The sequence below is a fragment of the Colobus angolensis genome, unplaced genomic scaffold (genome assembly GCF_000951035.1).
Source record: "Colobus angolensis palliatus isolate OR3802 unplaced genomic scaffold, Cang.pa_1.0 Scaffold473, whole genome shotgun sequence".
In the NCBI taxonomy this organism is placed as follows: domain Eukaryota; kingdom Metazoa; phylum Chordata; class Mammalia; order Primates; family Cercopithecidae; genus Colobus; species Colobus angolensis.
In genome coordinates, this window is record NW_012118188.1 from 516,869 (window position 1) to 538,190 (window position 21,322).

General features: G+C 36.7%; 1 protein-coding gene across 2 annotated transcripts in view; it reads right to left on the minus strand.

Annotated features, from left to right (window-relative positions):
• SCFD2 (sec1 family domain containing 2) overlaps positions 1-21,322 on the minus strand; it is a 517,708-nt gene that overhangs the window by 257,709 nt on the left and 238,677 nt on the right. For both annotated transcript variants that reach the window (XM_011958750.1, XM_011958752.1), the window contains exon 5: positions 14,426-14,675. In XM_011958750.1, coding sequence (XP_011814140.1) covers positions 14,426-14,675 — 250 coding nt within the window. The remainder of the gene's footprint in view (positions 1-14,425; positions 14,676-21,322) is intronic.

A 21,322-nucleotide genomic window follows, 5' to 3' on the forward strand; every position in this document is an offset into this window, starting at 1 on the left:
AATATGAATCAATATCAGCATGGTTGCATGCATACATTCTCCTTCTGGCTTTAAAAATGTTAATCTTGCATTCTCACATCGTAAAATAATGTAAGTCAAAGCCTAGAGCCTGTTGCATCTCTTTTAGTATTTTTTCTGCTGCAATTTTAGGCTGAAATGGTTGTAACTAAATGTTTTTCCTCCCATTCAAGATCCTAATGAACCTCATTTGGAAATTAGAGGATCCTTTTTACATTCTGATTAAGGATAAATTTACTTTTATGCAATAATGTCTCCTAGAATGTGGGACATAAACTCAGCATCAACATTGTCAACAACTTCCTTTCCAATGTTAGTTTTAATATCTTAATGTTGACAGTATATCCACGTCTTCTTTATTCTATGCACTATGAACTTAATACAGCAACTGCAAAACATATGCAAAACAAAATCCTACCTGATACCTTCACCTGGAAAGCATATATGGGATCAGGCTTTCTATTTACCAACAGACTTTGCACTAAGTACATATCAAAATACTAACTGGTTTTCTCTGTGTAGTGAGTTTACAAATTATTTTAAATTTTATTCTGTGTTTATTAAAGAGCAAAAGATCACGCTGGAAATCCTGACCTCACCACTATATGATATATCCATGTATCAAAATTAGACTTGTATCCCATAAATTTATAAAAATGTTTAAAAAGAACTAAAAGATCTTTCAAGTATTCTAAAATAAAAAAGTATGACTTCTGTAATAAGGAAAAATCCAATTATAAATAACTCATTGTAAAGGAAATTATAAACATAAAGAGAGATGTAAATTTCATTCAAATGACAATCCCTGCCCTTCTAAAGCTTATATTTAAAGAATTGTATATAATTACACAGCCACACATGATAGGCACAATTACCATTATTTGAGAGTTGAAGGGCAATCACATGGTGAAAGCAGCTAAGAGTTCTAAGAGTTATTGTAGTCAATAGTTGCTCTGAGGCTGTTTTTAAGACACTAGAGGAAATTCCATACAATTATTGTTAGGCATACAAAAAATCTTGAAGCAACTGTACAGATGTCAGTGACATTTTCATCTCTTTATAAGTAAAATATCAAACTCACTGTGAGAGAAGACAAGATACCTCTATTTTTAAAATACAGAGATATAAACCTGGTTCTTTAACGAATGCTCTTATGGTAGACATATCTAGTTTTTGTATATTGGTATCCCTTCCTTTGTGGAATCACTCCAACTCTCAATCTAAGTAGCAGTTGTGGGACTGCCAATTGCAGTGCTACCCCACTGACCTTTTCTTCAAATCCCTTCCCCCATCTCCCTCTCCCTCTACACACACACATTTATGGCCACATGACTTTGGTTTGGCCAAAGGGTACCCCATCCCCCTGGCAAGTGACTGAAGGCCAGTCAGCTTCCTTTCCTGGGACTGATCTACAACCTCTGGAAGAAGAAACCCTCTTTTTTCATGGGTTGCTATTCTAGAATGACATAAACCAAAAGTGGCTGGGGGTGATGAGGGGTTACACAGAGGCAATTGTGATAGGAAAGGATGACGCCAATAACTAAAAGGAAGAACATCTTAGAAGATGCAGAGAATACTGATCATGTTGTTGGGCGCCTGCCCCAACTCTCCTAAATATAGCGCTATCTCTGGCAAATATCTGTATCTAAACGTAAATATAAAAGGCAAACACCAACTGGAAAAAACAGATTAGCAAAATATATGACTAAGAATTAATAATTGTAATAATCCAAGTGCTCTGATTTTAAATCATTAAGCATAAAATGAATGATTCAGCAGAAAAAAAGGAAAAAGGCAGTATCAACAAAATGAAATTTATATGTGGACTCTACTTTGCTCTTTATGATTCCAAATTTTCTAATTTATTACTGTAATAATAGTTTTTTTTTTTTTTTTTAGTAGAGACAGGGTTTCACCGTGTTAGCCAGGATGGTCTCGATCTAAAAAAAGCTTAAAGACATTAAAATATAAAATTAAATTTAAGAATGTTCCCTGGGATCAGTATGCAGGATGAATGGCTGGGTATGCAAGGAGTCAGAGATGTCAGACAGAAGGCCATGGGCCAATGGGCGTCCAGGAATAAAGAGGCATCTTTGAAGAGATCTAAACAGCATACCAAAGGAAACAAAAATGGGTTGCAGGGAGGTGCTGCCTACCATGGGGGTGAAGGTGAGTCAATGACTCCATTGCTTCCCTCTTGAGACGATGGTGTGACCCTGAAAAAGACAGATAGTACTGAGGAAGAGCTACTTTGGAAGTGGATGAGGGAGTATATTGATTCAGATAAAAATAAAAAGTATATGAAGCTAGAACCATAGAATGGCAGAGAAAGAAGATATCTTAGATTTGCCTAAAACAAGATTCTCATTTTATGATAAGTACACTGAGTCTGGAGCAACCTAAGTGACTTGCAGGTTATACAACTATGGGCATAATTAGGAGTGAAAATTCAGCCTCCTCCCCACTGTGCTGTTTTCAACCACATCATATCATCTCTCCAATTTGATCCACAGCTTTGTGTTCGAGAAAACTACTCTTGTGTTCCATGCATTCCATCTCTTCTCTCTAATGTAGAGTTAACAAGAATCAGTAATAGCTAATCTCTTACACAATTCATTGAATAATTACAAACACAATTATTACTGCCAGCATTGTCATAAAAATTGGTGACATGGACAGTATGTGTCATGCATTTGTACACAAATAAATATTAGTACAAGAAGATTCATTCCAGTGTCTCAGATAAGAATAATCATTTTTGTGACGTGGCATGGAAAAATTAAGTACTTGAGAAAGTAATTTGTAGTGATCCTTCAATATGTTAGCAAAATTACTTAACTAGTTAGCTACCTCAATAGGAAGCTCTCAGTATCTATCTACATAGCTTGTGATATATTTTAAACATGTATTAAACATCTTGAACTTCACTGACATAGTGTCTAGTAATATGTGCTATGAGTAACTATTTTAATATGTTGGATAGTAAAACTAAATGTAACGGTTCCAATATTTCTCCTGGGAGTGATTTTGGCAGACATACATTTTTCATCAGAGTTTCCAGCAGAAATCTTAGAAATTAAGAGAAAAAATAGATCCTATTATACCAAACAACCTTGCAAACCACAATAGAAAACAAATATTTAAAGCTGTTTTTTGTTTTGTTTTGTTTTGTTTTGTTTTGGCAGCCTTGAAATAACAAATCTGAAACACTAGAAATGAAAGCGTATTTTGTAATGGAAAAGTCTAATACTGGCATGACACAATAAATGAGAATATTTAAATTAGAAACAAGAGATTAGGTAAAATCCTTTCTGAAATGAGTGTTCCCCCTACTCCTGAGGTTTTCCTTTAGCTGAGTGGGTGAATTTGACAGTCATTGTTTTATACACTTTCACTTACTGTAATGAGCTAAAGTTTTCATTCAAGTGTGGGTGACATGAAAGCTGGTGATGGACGTGTAGAATCATTCTTCTAGTTACCATAGCAACATCGTTGTCATCACCAAGCCAGGAGGTATGCTCAAGGTTTAAGGGACAATTCTTCAAGGAAAAGATTTTTGAAATCCTCAAAACTGTCTTTCAATTGGAATAGTGTCCTGGGGAGCAGAAATATGCAGCTATACATATCCTGAAATTTGATGAATTACTGAGGAAAAACTATGGGATGAGAGAAGAATGCAGAGGTGATAGTAAGGGAAGCATAAGAAGAAAAATTGTTATTAGCTCCTTGTCTTTTACAATTCTCTGTTGGAGGCCAGACACGGTGGCTCATGTCTGTAATCCCAGCACTTTAGGAGGCCGAGGCGGGTGGATCACGAGGTCAGGAGATCGAGACCATCCTGGCTAACACTGTGAACCCCGTCTCTACTGAAAATACAAGAAATTAGCCGGGCATGGTGGCGGGTACCTGTAGTCCCAGCTACGCGGGAGGCTGAGGCAGGAGAATGGCGTGAACCCAGGAGGTGGAGCTTGCAGTGAGCCCAGATCGCGCCACTGCACTCCAGCCTGGGCGACAGTGCGAGACTTTGTCTCAAAAGCAAAACAAAACAAAACAAAAAATTCTCTTTTGGGAAGTACTTCATATGTTATAAAGAAGACTTACTTTCTACAAGGTTGGAGAAAATTACTTGGCTAAGTATGAAAAGTGCTTTGTTTGAAAGACAACTTCTCAAACATAATAAACAAAAGTTCCATGCCTTGTGCTAATGGAGATGCAAGCTTTTATAATTAAGTGGTAGCCATGAGGAACAATAATAATTTTATATGGTCTACATTAGACTCGGACTTTTCCAATGAAGAGAGATAACATAAACAAATCATTGCAAATAGATTTTTACTACTGATTGTAGAATGTGACCTTGTTTTACTATGGATAAGAATACATACATGCTTTCCTTTGGAAACTAGAGCTGAAGGCAGTACCATGAGCTGCCTTCCACAACCCAAGGAAAAACAAATCCTCAACTCCTTCCTCATTCACAGTTGATAAGACTCTGCTCTGTTAGATTTCTAGTGGGGAATGTAAGAGAACCCCAATTGAGAGCTCACTAGACTATGCCTACCTTCCCTGTGTCTTTAAGAACACTGCTTTCCATTTGTTTGTCAATGAACATTTAGGTTGTTTCCATAGTTTGACTATTATGAATAGTGTGCTTCAGGGAATACCAGAATGCTAATATCTCTTTGAAACAATGGACTATTATTCAACTTTAAAAAAGAAGAAAATTCTGTAATATGTGACAACACGGATGAACCTTGAGGACGTTACACTAAGTGAAATAAGCCAATCACAGATAGGCACATACTGTGTGATTCCATTTATATGAGGTATAGGCAAATTCATAGAAACAAAGAGTGAAATGATGGTTACCCAGGGCTGGGGTAAGGTGAACTGGGGAGTTGCTTGCTAATCAACGGGCATAAATTTTCAGTTATGCAAGGTGAAAGAGTAGAACTTATTCTACTTATTCTGCTGTGCAACATGGTACCTATGGTTAACGATACTGTATTGTACACTTCAAAACTTGTTAAGAGGGTAGTTCTCATGTTAAGTGTTCTTATCACAATAAAATAAAATTTAAAAAAATAACAGAGCTTTTTAAACCAGACCTGTCTGTCCTCATTTAACATGGTTGATTTTAAACATGGTTGATTTTAAACAAGGTAATGAACAGGTGAGAAAAACAGAGAAGAAAAAATTTAGGAAAGACCTAAAATCAAAACTTTTAAACAGCTGAAGATAATTTTTAAAAAGTGTGGTTCGTTACAAAGGTAATTTATACATTTTATATAAAGCAATGTGAAGCTCTTGATTATTCCCATTCGAATAACAGGAATCTCTATATCACTATTTTATGTCAAAGTTTTGGGAATTAAATAGCAAAGGAAGCACAGATATAGATGTAGCTAGAAAAAATACTATCTTGACAGAACATGAGGAGAGCCTCGCAGCTTTCCATAAAACTTACTTTTCACATTCTAGTTTCTTAAAGTCCAAGAACTCAATTAGTGCAATTCCTACCAGTGCAGAAGTCCCAGCATCAGTTCCTCAAACTGGGAAGCTCTTCTCATGGAGTAAATCAGACTTTCTGGCTGGCTTTAGTTTCCAGAGATGTCTGCCTTGTATTTAACCCAAAACTGCCTCTCAGCCTTTTCTGTTCAACAGACAGAGTTCTATGAGAAGCCTACTTCCACTTAAATGGTAACTTTATAGAATGTATTTGAAAGAAAAATCTATTCTATATCACTAGTAAACTTAAACCAGATTAAAATATAAACAAATGTAACTCTTTTGTTTTAGTTAAAAGTAATCAAAAAAGGAGATCATAGGGTACTTGCCCTTGCTTTCTGATAAAAGTGCAGCACATCATTTTATCCATCTGGAGATCTTTTAGATTTCTAATAATTTCTAGAGTTAGAGATTCAAAAGCATTCTTCTGTAATCAATGCCTAAGGCCAGGGCTCTAGAATAAAGACTGGAAATTGTTAAGTCCACAAGCTGAATTCTGTCCACCAGTAAGATTTCTTTGACTCATGTAATGTTTTGAAAATAAACCACTTTCTTAAACTTTGGTGATCTCAATTTTTTAAAAATCCAGATTCCTGATTTCTTGAGAGATTGGAAATATCAGACTCATGCTTCCCTGGCAAAAATAAGAGGATCTCAGGCCAGGCGCGGTGGCTCACACCTATAATCCCAGCACTTTGGGAGGCCAAGGCAGGTGGATCACAAGGTCAAGATCGAGACCATCCTGGCCAACATGGTGAAACCCCATCTCTACTAAAAATACAAAAAATTAGCTGAGCAAGGTGGTGCGTGCCTGTAGTCTCAGCTACTTGGGAGGCTGAGGCAGGAGAATCACTGGAACCCGGGAGGCAGAGGTTGCAGTGAGCCGAGATCGTGCCACTGCACTTCAGCCTGGCAACAGAGCAAGACTCCGTATCAAAAAAAAAGAAAAAAAGAAGATCTCTAGTTTGACACAGTCTCCACCACTCCCTATTGCCCATTTTAGTAAGACTATACATCCCTGCCATTTATCATTGCATTTTCACTGTTGTTTTGCCCGAAACTTAACCTACTTTAGTTATTTATATTTCTTGCTAGCCTCTGTAAATATCTGAGTTTGAGATTCCTGTGTTAACCCATGGTTTCAACCATTTTTAAAGTATGAAGACACAATATAATTATGCTTTTGATATCTGTTAATTAAAAAATGGGAAAAAATTATGTAACTTCAGCACTATTTTTAAATAAATTTATCTTTTATAAATCACAACTGTATCTACAAATATTTGTATATTTATATGTGAAGAGTAATATCTAGTTCATGGATGATACATAAAGCACACGTGAAGCAGTGACCCTTTGCACTGTCTTATGTTTTCCCAGGGATCTGCGAGCCAAAGGTTGGGAATCACTGGTCTAGTAAAAGGAATTCTGGACTGGGAATTGGAAGACACAAACCTTAGTCCTATCCCCTCATTGAACAGGCTATGATTGGTGATACGAAGCAAGTCAAATAACCTTTTGTGACCTCAATTAACGTTGATGTCCTCATGAACAAAGTGAATAGACTAGATAATTGTTGAGAACATTTCCATCAATAAAACACAATGATATTGTGCCTTATGACTCCCTTTACCTACCATAAAAATCCAGATATCTACAAAACTCCCAAAAAGTATACTTTGATGGATTAAAGGAAAGAATTGCCATGGAAAACCTGAAAACACAATGAAAACTAACTCTACCATTTCCAGATTTAGACACAATACCATATTTTCTATACCAAACCATGTTTGAAAAACTAGTAGTATATCTACAAATAAATTCTCCCAAAGAGAAGTTCGTATTACAGATACATTTCACTTGAATTCAGATATTTGGGCTACATTATTAGACATGCAAGTTTATGGAAATGAGCACAAAACTACTAAGAGTCAGAGTCAAAACCAGAACCCAGATCCACTTGACTCCAAATCCTGTGTGTTCTATTACCACTGCCCAGGGTTTCGATGCTGAGAGAGCTAATGCTAGGTACATAAATGTGGTCAATAAATATTGATAATCTGAGAATATTTATGATATAAGTCCAGTGATACAGCACACAATAGATCATTATTTCAGTATATACTGTAAAAAATTTTCATATTATAACTGTAATATCAAAACACTGGACATCACTCCAACTCACAGTATCTTGCCTTAGAATTTCCTCTGTCGGAGAAGTCTGTAATTGTAGCAAATACAAGTTTCCTACCTAATGTACATTCTCACCTTCTATCTTCTAACAGAATCCTTACTTTGTTTATGACAAACATACACCCAGTTAAAATATGCACTTACCATATTATCTTGCAGTCAGAAGTTGCCATGAAACCCAGATCTAGCCAAGGATGCAAGTCTTCTGAGTGGGGCTTTCAAGAAAGCTATTGCTTTCCTAATAAAAAAGGACAGATTTGGCTAGTATATGCCTTTTACCTTCATCCTTCCTCACTTCTTGCCCAAAGCATGGACACTTCTCCCAGGAGGAGAAGTGCCCAGCTCATGACCATGATGATAAAAACCACACTTAAGACAGTGAAGAAGGAAGTCAGAAAGAGCATGAATTCTGCCTGGACTTCTTGCTTAGAAAAATAAACCCCAGTTGTTATGCTAATATGGTAAATTTTTCATTGCATACAACTGGGTATCCTAATGCATATAAAGGTATAGTAATTGATAATCAAATCAAATTATCAACAGTAAAATAAGAGTTTGATAAATGTAAATTACAGTTATTAGGGTATTATCATGCCTCTGTCATGAATCACTGCATTTTTAGATACTTTGAGTTATTCATTCTCTAGCTTTACACTAAGCCTAAACAGATCTAGCCCTTGTTGACCTGGACTTTAAAGATACTATAGAAATACAGTGAAAATCAATGAGTAATAATGTGAGTAAATCAATGAGTAATAACAAAACATGTTTAGAAAAACAAATTTTTCCAAAGTAGTTTTTTGTGTCAAAAAATAACATTAAAGTCTTGTTTTCCTTTGTCTCCTGATTCAGAGCCTTCTGATTAACACCCTAAAGTACTACTGGTTTGCTCCTAATAGGTCAGAGGTGTGCCAAGCTGCTGCTTCACCTCAGTCCACAGGTCAACTAGGTAGGACCTAGACTGGCCAGAGCCCCCAGGGCTGGTTGCCTTTGATCACAAGAGTCTCGTCCACTTACCTCAATCTATTATGCAAACATTCTCACTGTCTATGTGCACATGATGAGAAAAGGCTGGGGAAGCACTACCCTATATGACAGCTAGATGCTATCAAAATCATAATGGTGGTGGGAGAAAAATAGCCTATTTATAATACTAGATGGACCAAACATTAGTTAACACACATAACATCACTTTATTCTCAGCAAAATCAAGAATGGTCAATAGGGCAGTTATGTTTATATCAAGGTTCAAGAATGGATGATTTGCCCACTAACACTCACTGCTGAAAAACAGCAGAGCCCAGACTTTCAAATCAAGAATTCTACATCAAAACACTATACATTTTTTGATATACCTCTCATATGATGACATTCCAAGTTTACACAGATCTTTAAAAATAGTGTTTTGATTTCGTTCTGTGAAGAAAATTCAAACAGTTTTCTTTGTTTTCTCTTGTGACTGCCATGCAAACACTAACGTATGTGGAAACTGATACTCTCCTTGAACTTAGCAGGACTGAGAAAGCATAACACTAATCAACATACTTGGCTGTACCAATTTTCTTTTTACAGTTTCCTACCCTCGAAAAGCAGAAAGCCAACCCTTGTTATTTTGTGTGAGTAGAAAAGTGAATTTTTGCCCATCACTCTAGAAACCTCCCCAAAAGTATCTATTAAAAAGTGAACAGAATAAAAGTAAAATAGTATGCTACCATTGAGTATGCTTAAATTTTTGTTTTGTTTTGCTTAGTTTTGTCAGATATTTTTATTGCCTTTCCATACAAGGGAAGAATATAGAGAAACGAAAGAAACTGTCAAAAGTAAACTACATATTTAACAGATAAAAGAAAACATAAATTTTAATCCACAGGGCAATCACTGTCAAGAGATATTACTGAAATAGACAAAATTTAAGTTTCTTAGCCTTGTTTTAGAAAGCTGGGCAACCAACAGATTTCAAAGGCTAGAAGTAATACTTTAATTTCTTTATAACAACGCAGAAACAAAGAGGATACATTCATAAAAATAGGGAGGTATGGCAATATCTCTAAGTAGCTAATATAGACAGATTAAAAGGCATAGGCAATATCTAACGTATTAACCAGAATATTAATTCTCTGTTCAGAAAACAAGAACATAATGGGATGGTTGAGCGTGCATGGTATAAAATGATATATGTAAGCAAACATGAGTTACAGAATATAATACATGAAATGGTAACCAGAGGTGGTGAGCTTGTGGCAGGTTTAGAATATCATGTTTAAAGACATGGGCTACAGATCCAGAATACCTGGGCTCAATTCCAGGCTCTACTGTTTATCAGTTGGGTGACGTTAGCACACTTAAATTTTTAGTATACAAAATGGTTACTTTCTTGATCCTATGAACAGTTAAGATGGTAATGCAGGGTAGATAATCATACACCCAAAAGATGCAATCCTGAGCTCCCTAATACTTAATGTTGAAATCCTAAAAGATCAGAACCTCTAAAGCTAAAATCCTAAACATTGCAATCCTAAAGTATAATTCCGGAAAAAAAAGTTTTTAATCTTTAAAGATATTTACATTTTTAAAAGGTGATTTATTTGATAAACAACATGACAGAACACTCCAAAAGCCACTTTACACAATAAAACAGCCAACAATAATACCTATTTTTGCAAGCATAAACACTCAGGTATAATAATAACAGTCAGAGGGGTATAACAGTTAAGATGAGAGGAACTATATTTATAGAGAAATAGGGTCAAAAAGGGAAATGTATAAATATATATCTCTCTAATTGGTAATTGCATGCATCCAGCTTTATATAACTGCAATCATCTGAATTACCATGATGAACAACCTATGTCTTTTGACAAGATTGATCAAAAACCATGATGGCTCAGACAGGGAAAAAAAACAAAAAACAAAAAACAACAAGTCACCACCCACAAGAGCCAAGATTTCGAGAAAATTTGTCTTTCACAAGTGCAGATGTATGAAAAGGACACCTCTTCATTTATTGAGGAAGTTTCGATGTTTTTATATACATGCACAGTGCTTACACACAAAGTCAATGTTGTGATAATGTAGTTCTGTGGAGTCAAATGTGAAAAAAAAAACCAAACATTAAATGAGTTAGAACTCTTTGAAAGTCTCTACACATTTTATATCTCCAATTTATACTGGATGTTGGTAACATGGCTCAGGCTGAAGAAGCCTCAGGATTCTGGGGATCAATGATGTAAGTTCTGCAATCTGAAGTCCAGCAAGCCTGGAGTTCTGATGTCTAAGGCAGCAAAAGAAAAATATGTCCTAGCTCTCAGAGAGAGACCAATTTGCTTTCTGTATTATTATAGTCCTATCCTGGCCCCAGCTGTTTGGACGGTGCCCACCAACACTGAGGGGCAGCTCTTCACCTAATCCACTCAGGCTCACACACTAATTTCCTCTGCAAACACCTTCACAGACACACCCAAAATAATGTCTTACCAGATGTCCAGGTATTCTTTAATACAGTCAAGTTGACAAGTAAAATTAAGTCCATAAGTCCAATCCGTGTCAACTTGGCAATCATGCATATCTTCTTAAACCATACTTAATTTCCAAATAAAGACAATAACAAGATAATAGCTCCACCAAACATGATTCAACTATCCTGTGTTTGTGATTTTCAGGATTTTAGATGTTAGGAACTTAGGCTTTAGGGATTTTGATCTTTCAGATATCAACACTTCGAACTGGTGTTCAGAAATGTGTCTTTTAGGATTATCCAAATCTGTAAAACTAAAGCACTGTATGAAAAGTAGAACTGTCATTCGATTGTTAATCGATTCCTTATTTTCAATAATTCATTTTAACCAAATTTTCATCAACCACAAAATGTGCATGAGGCAAAAAATAAATTTAGACACTCAGTAACAAGAAAACCAAAACTATACATCAGAATAACATGAGTGCAAACCTTATGCCAACTTGCCAACAGCAAACTGTAGGCAAGTTCACTGTAAAAGCCAGGTTAACCTAGTTCCACCACACACAAAGCATATTTGGAAGGCAATTCAGTTCTTTCAATATGTACTGGAATATCCTTTCCTATTCTACAAGACCGAGTCAGAGTCACCACTGCCCCAACACTATGCTATTAGTTTTTATCCTGAGATGTAAATCAATAATCATTTCAGCAGCTAACTGAAAACCTAAACCCTTCTTTTTAGTACATTTTTGATTTCTTGACATACTTAGCAAGAGATATGTCTATACTGGCCAAGAAATAAAGTCCTATTGGTCTTCACAAAGGCTGAAAAAATGTGTGTGTGTGTTCCAGTGGTAAGTTTGAACATGTCAAATTTAAGTAACATCTTCTTTACCCTGTTTAAAGTGTATATCCAAAGTTAATCTAAGCAGCAATGTGTACTTAGTATTATGTCTCTAAAATTTAAAAATATGCTAAAATTTCCGCAAACTCTTATTTTTTAATCTTTAATCTGAGTTTACAAATTTTCCTAATATTAGTATGAATGCACAGAAGTATTTTAAAAGCAAGAACATGCATATCCTAAGCAACCATAAATAGAGAAACTACTTAAAAAATGAAGTGCTGGGCCAATGAACACCTTGAGTGACAATCAAATGAATACTCTCACAGCATGATTTCAGTTCCAAAAGTACCATAGCAACATATAAATGTTAGAAAAAGCAATCCAAATAACCTTGGTTAAAACATGTCATCTCGTTAACCTGTTTCCGAAATTATGCTTCTTAGGAATAATTTTAATTAAATTCTCCTAGTATTCAAATTTACTTTGAATCCCAGCATGCTTCCAAGCACTGTATAAATCATACTAAAACTTTCTAAGTGGAAATTTATTTATGGCCAAACAAACACATGCAATCACATATAGTGTTATACTTAATGAAAAGGCATTAAGTTTTTCTTAAATGGATTTTAAGTTGGCAAACAGGTTTTATACCAAGCAAGAAAAGATTTCATTTCTGTGGAAACTTCATTCAATTTCCATCTTGACAGGGTTTCATTTTCTATAACCAATCATAAGAAAGGTCATCAGTGGGCACAAAGCAAAGTTCACATGCACGGGAGACTAATGCTTACAGCTGCACATCCGGCTCCCGAGAAGTCTGGACACTCCTCCCAGAGAGGCCCAACAGAGGACAAGATGAAAAGATGGAGGATATACAAGCTACCTCCACTGCAACTTCCTGAATGAAGAAGTCTTCATACACCTAAACACACCCACACATGCACACACACACATACCAGCAAATGAATGGAAATTTGGTACATTTTTAAAGTACTCACATTTCATATAGAACTTTTAATAACTTCTTACTTTCAGATAGACACAGGCTCAATCCATACTCATGGAAATTAGCTTTACACAAAATATAAATAATAATATTGAATTTGATACAAAATAACACGAATGCCTTCATGAGTTATACTGTAGTTATTATTGGAAGTGAAGGTAGTTAGATTTTATGATGTTTAATCATATTTCCCTAAAATTAGCAGAACCTACTTTACTGGGATGTTTAGGTATTATTCTAGATAATACTAATTAATTCAAATTCAAAATAAAATAAGAAAAATTAAAATATAAGGCTGGGCATGGTGGTTCACAGTCGTAATCTCAGCACTTTGAGAGGCCAAGGAGAGAGGATCGCTTGAGCCCAGGAGTTTGAGACAAGCCTGGGCAACATAGTGAGACCCCATCTGTATTTAATTTTAAACACACACACACACACACATAATATATGTGTGTATATATATATGTGTATATATAAGTATATATGCTATATATACACACACCTGTATATACATGGACTTACATATATTATATATACACACACATATATATATACTAGACTTATATGTATATATATACACAGGTATATATAAATTGGAAATTGGAATATATATATAATACATATATATAAAAAACACTACTGAAAATGGCCATTTCCAATCCTATAATATTGTGTAACATCTCAAATAAACAGTTTTTAAAGTTTGAAATGACAATCTCACAGAGAATATATCAATAAAAACTCTTTGAATAGGATGTACTACATTTTATTTTTCCTTACAGATTATACGCTCTGTATTTTGCTATTTTAACAAGGTCTTGGCTCTAAGAAATATTAATTCTGAAAAGCAATTAGAAGGGAGGCCATGTCACTACCATGCCATTGCGGAAAAATACTGCAGTGGAAACCTCTAACCCTATAGGCCAGGGGTCCCCAACCCCGGGCTGCAGACAGGTACCTGTCCATGGCCTGTTAGGAATCGGGCACAGCAGGAGGTGTGCAGTGGGCAAGCCAGTATTACTGTCTGAGCTCTGCCTTCTGTCAGATCAGTAGCAGCACTCGATTCTCATAGGAGTATGAACCCTACTGTGAACTGCACATGTGAGGGATCTAGGTTGCATGCTCCTTATGAGACTCCAACTAATGCCCGATGATGTGAGGTGGAATAGTTTCATTGTGAAACCACGCACCTCCATCCCTGTCCCCTGATGGCTGCCCTTGGTGCCAAAAATGTTGGGGACCATTGCTATAGACTGGCTAGCATTCATTAGGCCTCATGAAATTCCAAACAACTCCAGTGAAGATAGTTACCTCCTCTTCCCAAAACAGTATTTATTTTGAAACCTGTTTTGTGTATTAGTGATGTTTATGTCCCATATCTTTGTTACACACTCACCTGTAATTTTTTGCAGCAAAGGTGACAATTCGGGTTCCTCACAGAAGACCTGAGCCAATGCTTTCTTGACTTTTTCTTCTGCTTCACCCAGGTCTTGGTCTACTGTGAGCTCTCCAGTGACAGAATAAATATATATGAGAAGGATCAGCAGTTCCTCAGGGCTGTAGTCCTCATTGGTTCTCTGGGTTACAGGCTTAATCATGGGCAACAGCTGATTTAACACAACGGACACTGCTGACTCCCCAATACTCTAAAATAAAAAATGACATGAAAATATGTCAATCTTGTACAAAGATATAATTTATGGACTACATTAGTCTAATGATAGTTTTCAAACAAGTCTGTATGTGATATTTACTGGCTGCATTGCTTTTTATTTGTGTGTTTCTTGTCCTGAAGAGAATACTACAAGAAGTTTGGCATTAGAGTTTTTGTTTTGAAAGTCCTAATTTATAAAATGTCTTGTCAAGTTGTAGGTTCCATTATATTATCTTAATATTGCTTAAACAAATAGGAGTCCTTTAATTTTAAAGAAAAAAAATGTAAGTACTTCAAATACTTGAAATTTTTTTAAAGAGATGTGGTATATTTGTAAGATAATATTACTTAACAAAAAAAAAAAACATGGAAACATCTATATATCCAAATGAATGCTGACACTGCTTCAAAGGAATCACCTTGGATTTTCCAGCATATTCTTTATAATGGTCTCTACATCAGCAAATATTAGCCAGAATACTTTTTAAAACAACAAAAAGTCACTTTCTGCTAAATCTGATGAATAAAATACGGAATCAAACAGGGTAATGTCACTTAGGGTTCAAAATTTCTTTGAGTGAGTCAGTAGATAACTCGCATTAAATTTTAAAAAATGCCTTTAGCTCTTCCCCAACTTCTTGAGCGATATTTAGCAGAGGATTTCAAAATTCTTTGAATGTGATAATAGCACTGTATTACTGGAGAAACTGTAATATGTACAGAAACTGTACATATTTCTATCATAAATTCTGAGACTTTGGTGAATACATCTTCATCTTAAATAATATGATTTAATTCCTCTTAAAATATAAAATAATCCTATAAGATAAAACTCTACACTTTATATTTACATTCAAATCAGGGGCCAAATTAACACAACTTGCAACTTACATTAACCATTCATTGAGCACCTACTATGTTGTAGGCACTAGTCTAGGAATACAGCAGTGCACAGAACAAATTCCCTGCTTTCATAGAGTTTACATTGTAGTTAGAGAAAACAATTAAAAGGCAAAAGCAAAAGAAGTAAAGCATAAATGGTAGCCCACCCTTATCTATGGTTTTGCTTTCCATGGTTTCACTTACCTGTGGTCCAAAAATATTACATACAATAAGATGTTTTGAGAGAGAGAGAGAGAGAGAGAGAGACCCCATTCCTATAACTTTTAGTATTGTACATTATTAGAACTGTTCTAATTTTTATTAGTTATTGTTAATCTCTTACTGTGCCTAATTTACAAATTAAACTTTATCACAGGTATGTATAGAAAAAAACACAGTATATACAGGATTCGGGACTATGCATAGTTTCAGGAGTCTACTGACAGTCTTGGGTCTTGGAACATATCCCATGCAGATAAGCAAGCAGGGACTACTGTAGTATATTAGAGTGGTAAGTGCTATAAAGAAAAATAAAGCAGGAAAGGAAACACATCTTAGGGTGTGCGTCTGTGTGTATGAATACGCACACACAGTTTGGGGCTGCAGTGAGCTATGACTGTGTCAGTGCACTCTAGCCTGCGCAACAGAGGAAGACCCTGTCTCTAAAAAAAGTTCTTTTTAATGCTCAAAGAAGAAAAGCTTTATTGTGGATACAGTTTACGTAGAAAAAGTCATGTTAAAAGGAAATATTAGAATAAAGAAATACCAGTAGAAACTCTTCCTCTTTTTGAAGAGAAAGTTAACAGCAAACAGCTCAATGTTGTTCTGTGCTGAAATGATTACCCAAAATGAGCTTTTCTAGTCAAGCCATTTCCACACCTGGAAAAATTTGGATAGATCATCTCAACGTTAAGGTTCATGATTATATTTCATACACAAAAAACAGCTGTTACCATTTATTTCCACTAAAAATCTTGGATGTTCACAATGTACCATAGAAAAATAAAATGTTCAGTCCTTGGAATGGATGAGGTAAAAATGGAAAAGAACAGAACAGAGATTTTACTGTCACATGGTGACAAGACACAATTTACCAAGTGTGAACACACACATGCTTCCAAAGGACCAGAGGGCCGAAAGTTTTGAAGACACTCTACGGCTGCCCTATAGCTTCAGGACTCTCTAGAGCAGGGGTGTCCAACCTTTTGGCTTCCCTAGGCCACACTGGAAGAAGAACTGTCTTGAGCCACACATAAAATATACTACCACTAACGATAACTGATGAGTTTTTTAAAAATTGCAAAACAATCTCATAATGTTTTAAGAAAGTTTATGAATTCCTTTTGGGCTGCTGCATTCAAAGCCATTCTGGGCCACATGCAGCCCATGGATCGTGGGTTGGGCAAACTTGCTCTAGAGGAACCCTCAAGTGTTTCTTTGCTTTATAAGCTGCCAAAAGTAATTTAAAAGAGTCTTATGGTTGGCCTGTTAAAAGAAGGTCATGAAGGTTGCAGCTTTCATTTTTGCTGTTTACTCTATCACTAACTCCTTGGATGACAATAAACAGATTCTTTCATTGCTTTATGTCCCATTTCTAGAAACCAGGTGTATACATAAAGCATCTATTCTACAGGAGCCCTCTGGGTCTCCCCTCAGAGCAACATGATTTTTTTTTTTTTTTTGGAGATGGAGTCTCGCTCTGTCGCCCAGGCTGGAGTGCAGTGGCCAGATCTCAGTGAGCTGAGAGCTCCGCCTCCCGGGTTTACGCCATTCTCCTGCCTCAGTCTCCCGAGTAGCTGGGACTACAGGCGCCCGCCACCTCACCCGGCTAATTTTTTGTATTTTTTAGTAGAGACGGGGTTTCACCGTGTTAGCCAGGATAGTCTCGATCTCCTGACCTCATGATCTGCCCGTCTCAGCCTCCCAAAGTGCTGGGATTACAGGCTTGAGCCACCGCGCCCGGCCAGCAACATGATTTTTTAAAATACAGTTACAAAAAGTTTATATAGTTATAAAACAGAATAATCATCATGATCATTTGTAAAGATTCATTCACTAACATCTGGCCTTCAGAGCTTAATTTTCAAGTCATTGGTCTATGATATGTGCGAGAGAATAAAATCTCTCATTAATGATACCCTATCAGTATTCTGTTGTACATACCAATTTCTAAAATTACATTCTAAATCTGTTTCATGCATCCCAAGAAGCCTATAACTGATCTGAATACAAAGGCAGGAATATTGACCAGTCTTAAAGAGCCATCAGAGATGGTGGAATAAAGAGATTCTAGCTCAAAGAAGCTAGATTCCAACACTGATTATTCCTCTAACTCCTTAACTTCTCAGGATCTCTTCTTTCTAAACTGACATGATCCGACCAGAGGATGGCTGGGCAATAAGTCATGTTACGCCCAGGTCTCCATTTTCACTTTCTTCCCCTTTTCCTTTTTTAAAAACTCTACCATTGCTGTGAAGGCAGGAATTCATACTCTTACTGCTGGCTACTTAGCAAAACATAAATGCTCAAAAAAGACCAGGTGTGGTGGGCTCATGCCTATAATTCCAGTACTTTGGGATGCCAATAGGGGAGGATCACTTGAGGCCAGGAGTTTGAGAACAGCCTGGGCAACATAGCGAGACTCCAGTCTCTACATAAAATAAAAAAACTAGCTGAGCATGGTGGCATGTGCCTGCAGTCCCAGCTACTCAAGAGGCTGAGGCAGAAGGATCACTTGAACCCAGAAGTTTGGGGCTGCAGTGAGCTATGATTGTGCCAATGCACTCTGGCCTGTGCAACAGAGCAAGACTAAATGCAATTGTAGTATCCTGGATGGGCTCTTGGAATAGAAAAAGGACTTTAGGGGAAAATTAATGAAATCTGAATGAAGTCTGGAGTTTATAGTTAATGTACCCATGCTAGTTTATTATATTTGATAAATGCACCACAGTAATACAAGATTCTAACAATAAGGTGAAGAATATATAGAAACTCTCTGTACTATCTTGGGAACTTTTCTGTAAATCTAAACTATTCTCAAATAAAATGCTTAGGGAAGGTAAAGGAGGGAGAAGGAAGGGAAAAAGAAGAAAGGAAGGGGAAGGAAGGCAGGGATGAGAAATAAAGACTTCGTGGTCAGGAAGAACTCCTCACAACCAGAGCCATCAGCCAAGATAAGGGACTGACCCAAGAAGCCGTAAAGTCTGCATCAATGGCGAAGAGACGCAGGGTGAAGAGACGCAGGGTGGCCATCTGCCGAAGATGACGCAATGAGAACCCTCTGCCGCTCTGGCTTGGAAGGTAAGCTAGACTAGACCCTCTTAGTGCTATCCATAAAAGCATGGTTCTAAACTGAATGTTTATACATTTTCTGCTCTTCTCTATTCTTAGAATGGAACTTCTATAATAAGGAAGAAAAAAATCAGTGACTCCATAGATTGAAAATGTTTTAAAGGCAGAAGACAGAATCTCAAGAGGATTAATAATAAGGATGTGGGAATAAGATAATATGCCTGGGTTTCAATCCAGGCTGTACCACTTACTAGCTGTATGACCTTGGGCAAATTATTCACCTTCTCCAAGTCTCAATTTCCTCATTTGTAAAATGGAAACAACACCATAAATGCCTGAATATTAGACAATCCTATATCACAGCCATTCATGTGCATAACATTGGGACAATTGGTTAAACTACTTTGCGGTTTCAAATGACATAATCCCCACAATAGGGTAGTCCTCGTAAAGACTCAAATATAAAGTCATGTCCTATTTTCTGAGGGCCAATTTGGGGAAAGTACTTTACCTGATTTAGGAATATATAATCATAGCTTTTGCTTCATTAGGTTGTTCTGAAGATGTAACATTAGAAATGAATTACACAGCACAGTGCCTGGCACACAGCCTCCAGTAAATATAAATTATTACTACCACGACTCCCACCTACTAATCCACAGGCTCCTTTCTTAGAACTGATTAAGATGGTTGGAAAGAGAATTAGACCTTCTAAGAAGAGGAAATTGGTAGTCTCAAAGGAGGGAGGGGAAGCCTGCAAATACTGGGTTTGAAATCACATCTTGGAACTTAACTGCAACAGTCAGTGAAAGGTCAAAGGCAATATAAACATTATTAAACACTGCCATTTAAAAAGGACACGCACAGCAAACCAAATCCAAGACCGAAAGAAAAAAGGTTTCCTTACAAAGTACTGAGATTAAGTTTCTCATTTGTTTTGATATAAATGGGCTTACTAGTAGGAGGTAGAAGACTGAAGCTGTGTCTAGAGTGACAAAACCTTCTGTTTATCTGAAGTCTGGGGCTCCTGTTATTCTTGAATCAGTCCTCAGTCACTATGTGCAAAAGGCCCTCTGTAAAATATGTGTTTTCTTTAAAAGCTGATCTTTTTGGTTCAATTAAATGCCACTGCACAGTCAGAGTTTGTCTCTGTACTGGCTACCTTGGCAGGCATGAGGAGCAAACAGGCTTTATTCCATGTGGTTGCAGAGCAGGCTAGGCTGGCTGTACACCTGCTCTTCTGTGGTGCACAGCCTGAAGACACTCAGTAAAACTCCAAATCATGCTAAGGTTCTGCTGGAGAACCCATCTCTGCAACTCATTGTGTTAGTTCATTTCTGTTGCTATGAAGGAATACCTGAGGCTTGGTACTTTATGAGGAAAAGAGATTTATTTGGCTCACAGTTCTGCAGGTTGTACAAGCATGGTGTTAGCATCTGCTTGGCTTCCAGTAAGGCCCCAGGAATCTTCAATCACAAAGGAAGGCAAAGGGGGTGCTCAGCACATCACATGATGAGAGAGAGAAAGAGAGAAGTGGGAAGGTACCACATTCTTTTAAACAACCAGATCTTTTATGAACTCAAAGCAAGAACTCACGTGTTACCATGAAGAGGGCACCAAGCTATTCATAATGGATCTACCCCCATAACCCAAACATCTCCCACTAGGCCCCACCTCCAACACTGGGGATCACATTTTGGTTTTTTGTTATTATTATTTCTGACAAACCAGACTTTACTAAAATTTCTGTTCATCAGATGTAACTAATAAGGCAGCAAAAGGTAAATCCAGTCTCCAACATACACAAAATCTTCAAAAAATCAGCACAAAGTATACCAAAGCTTGAAACTTCATGAAAGAGGATATCCAAATACCATTAAGCACATATACATGTACTCAGCATCATTAATCAACAGGAAAATGCGAGCTAAATTCACAGTAAATCCATATCATGCTAACGGGAATGGCTAAGTGAAAAAAAGAATTAAAAAAGAACCTTCCAATATCAAATGTAGGCAAGGATGTGGAGCCACTAAACCTCTCATACATTGCTACAAGGAGTGAATATTGACATAAACACTATTAAAACCTGTTTTGTGACATCATTAAAGCTGAAAACAAGAATTTCTGATGAAGCAGAAACTTCACTCTTAGGTACAACGGTTTCTTTTTTTTAAATTATTATTTTATTATTATTATACTTTAAGTGCTAGGGTACATGTGCATAACATGCAGGTTTCTTACATATGTATACTTGTGCCATGTTGGTGTGCTGCACCCATCAACTCGTCAGCACCCATCAACTCGTCATTCACATCAGGTATAATTCCCAGTGCAATCCCTCGCCCTCCCCCCTCCTCGTGATAGGCTCTGGTGTGCGATGTTCCCCTTCTCGAGTCCAAGTGATCTCATTGTTCAGTTCCCACCTATGAGTGAGAACATGTGGTGTTTGGTTTTCTGTTCTTG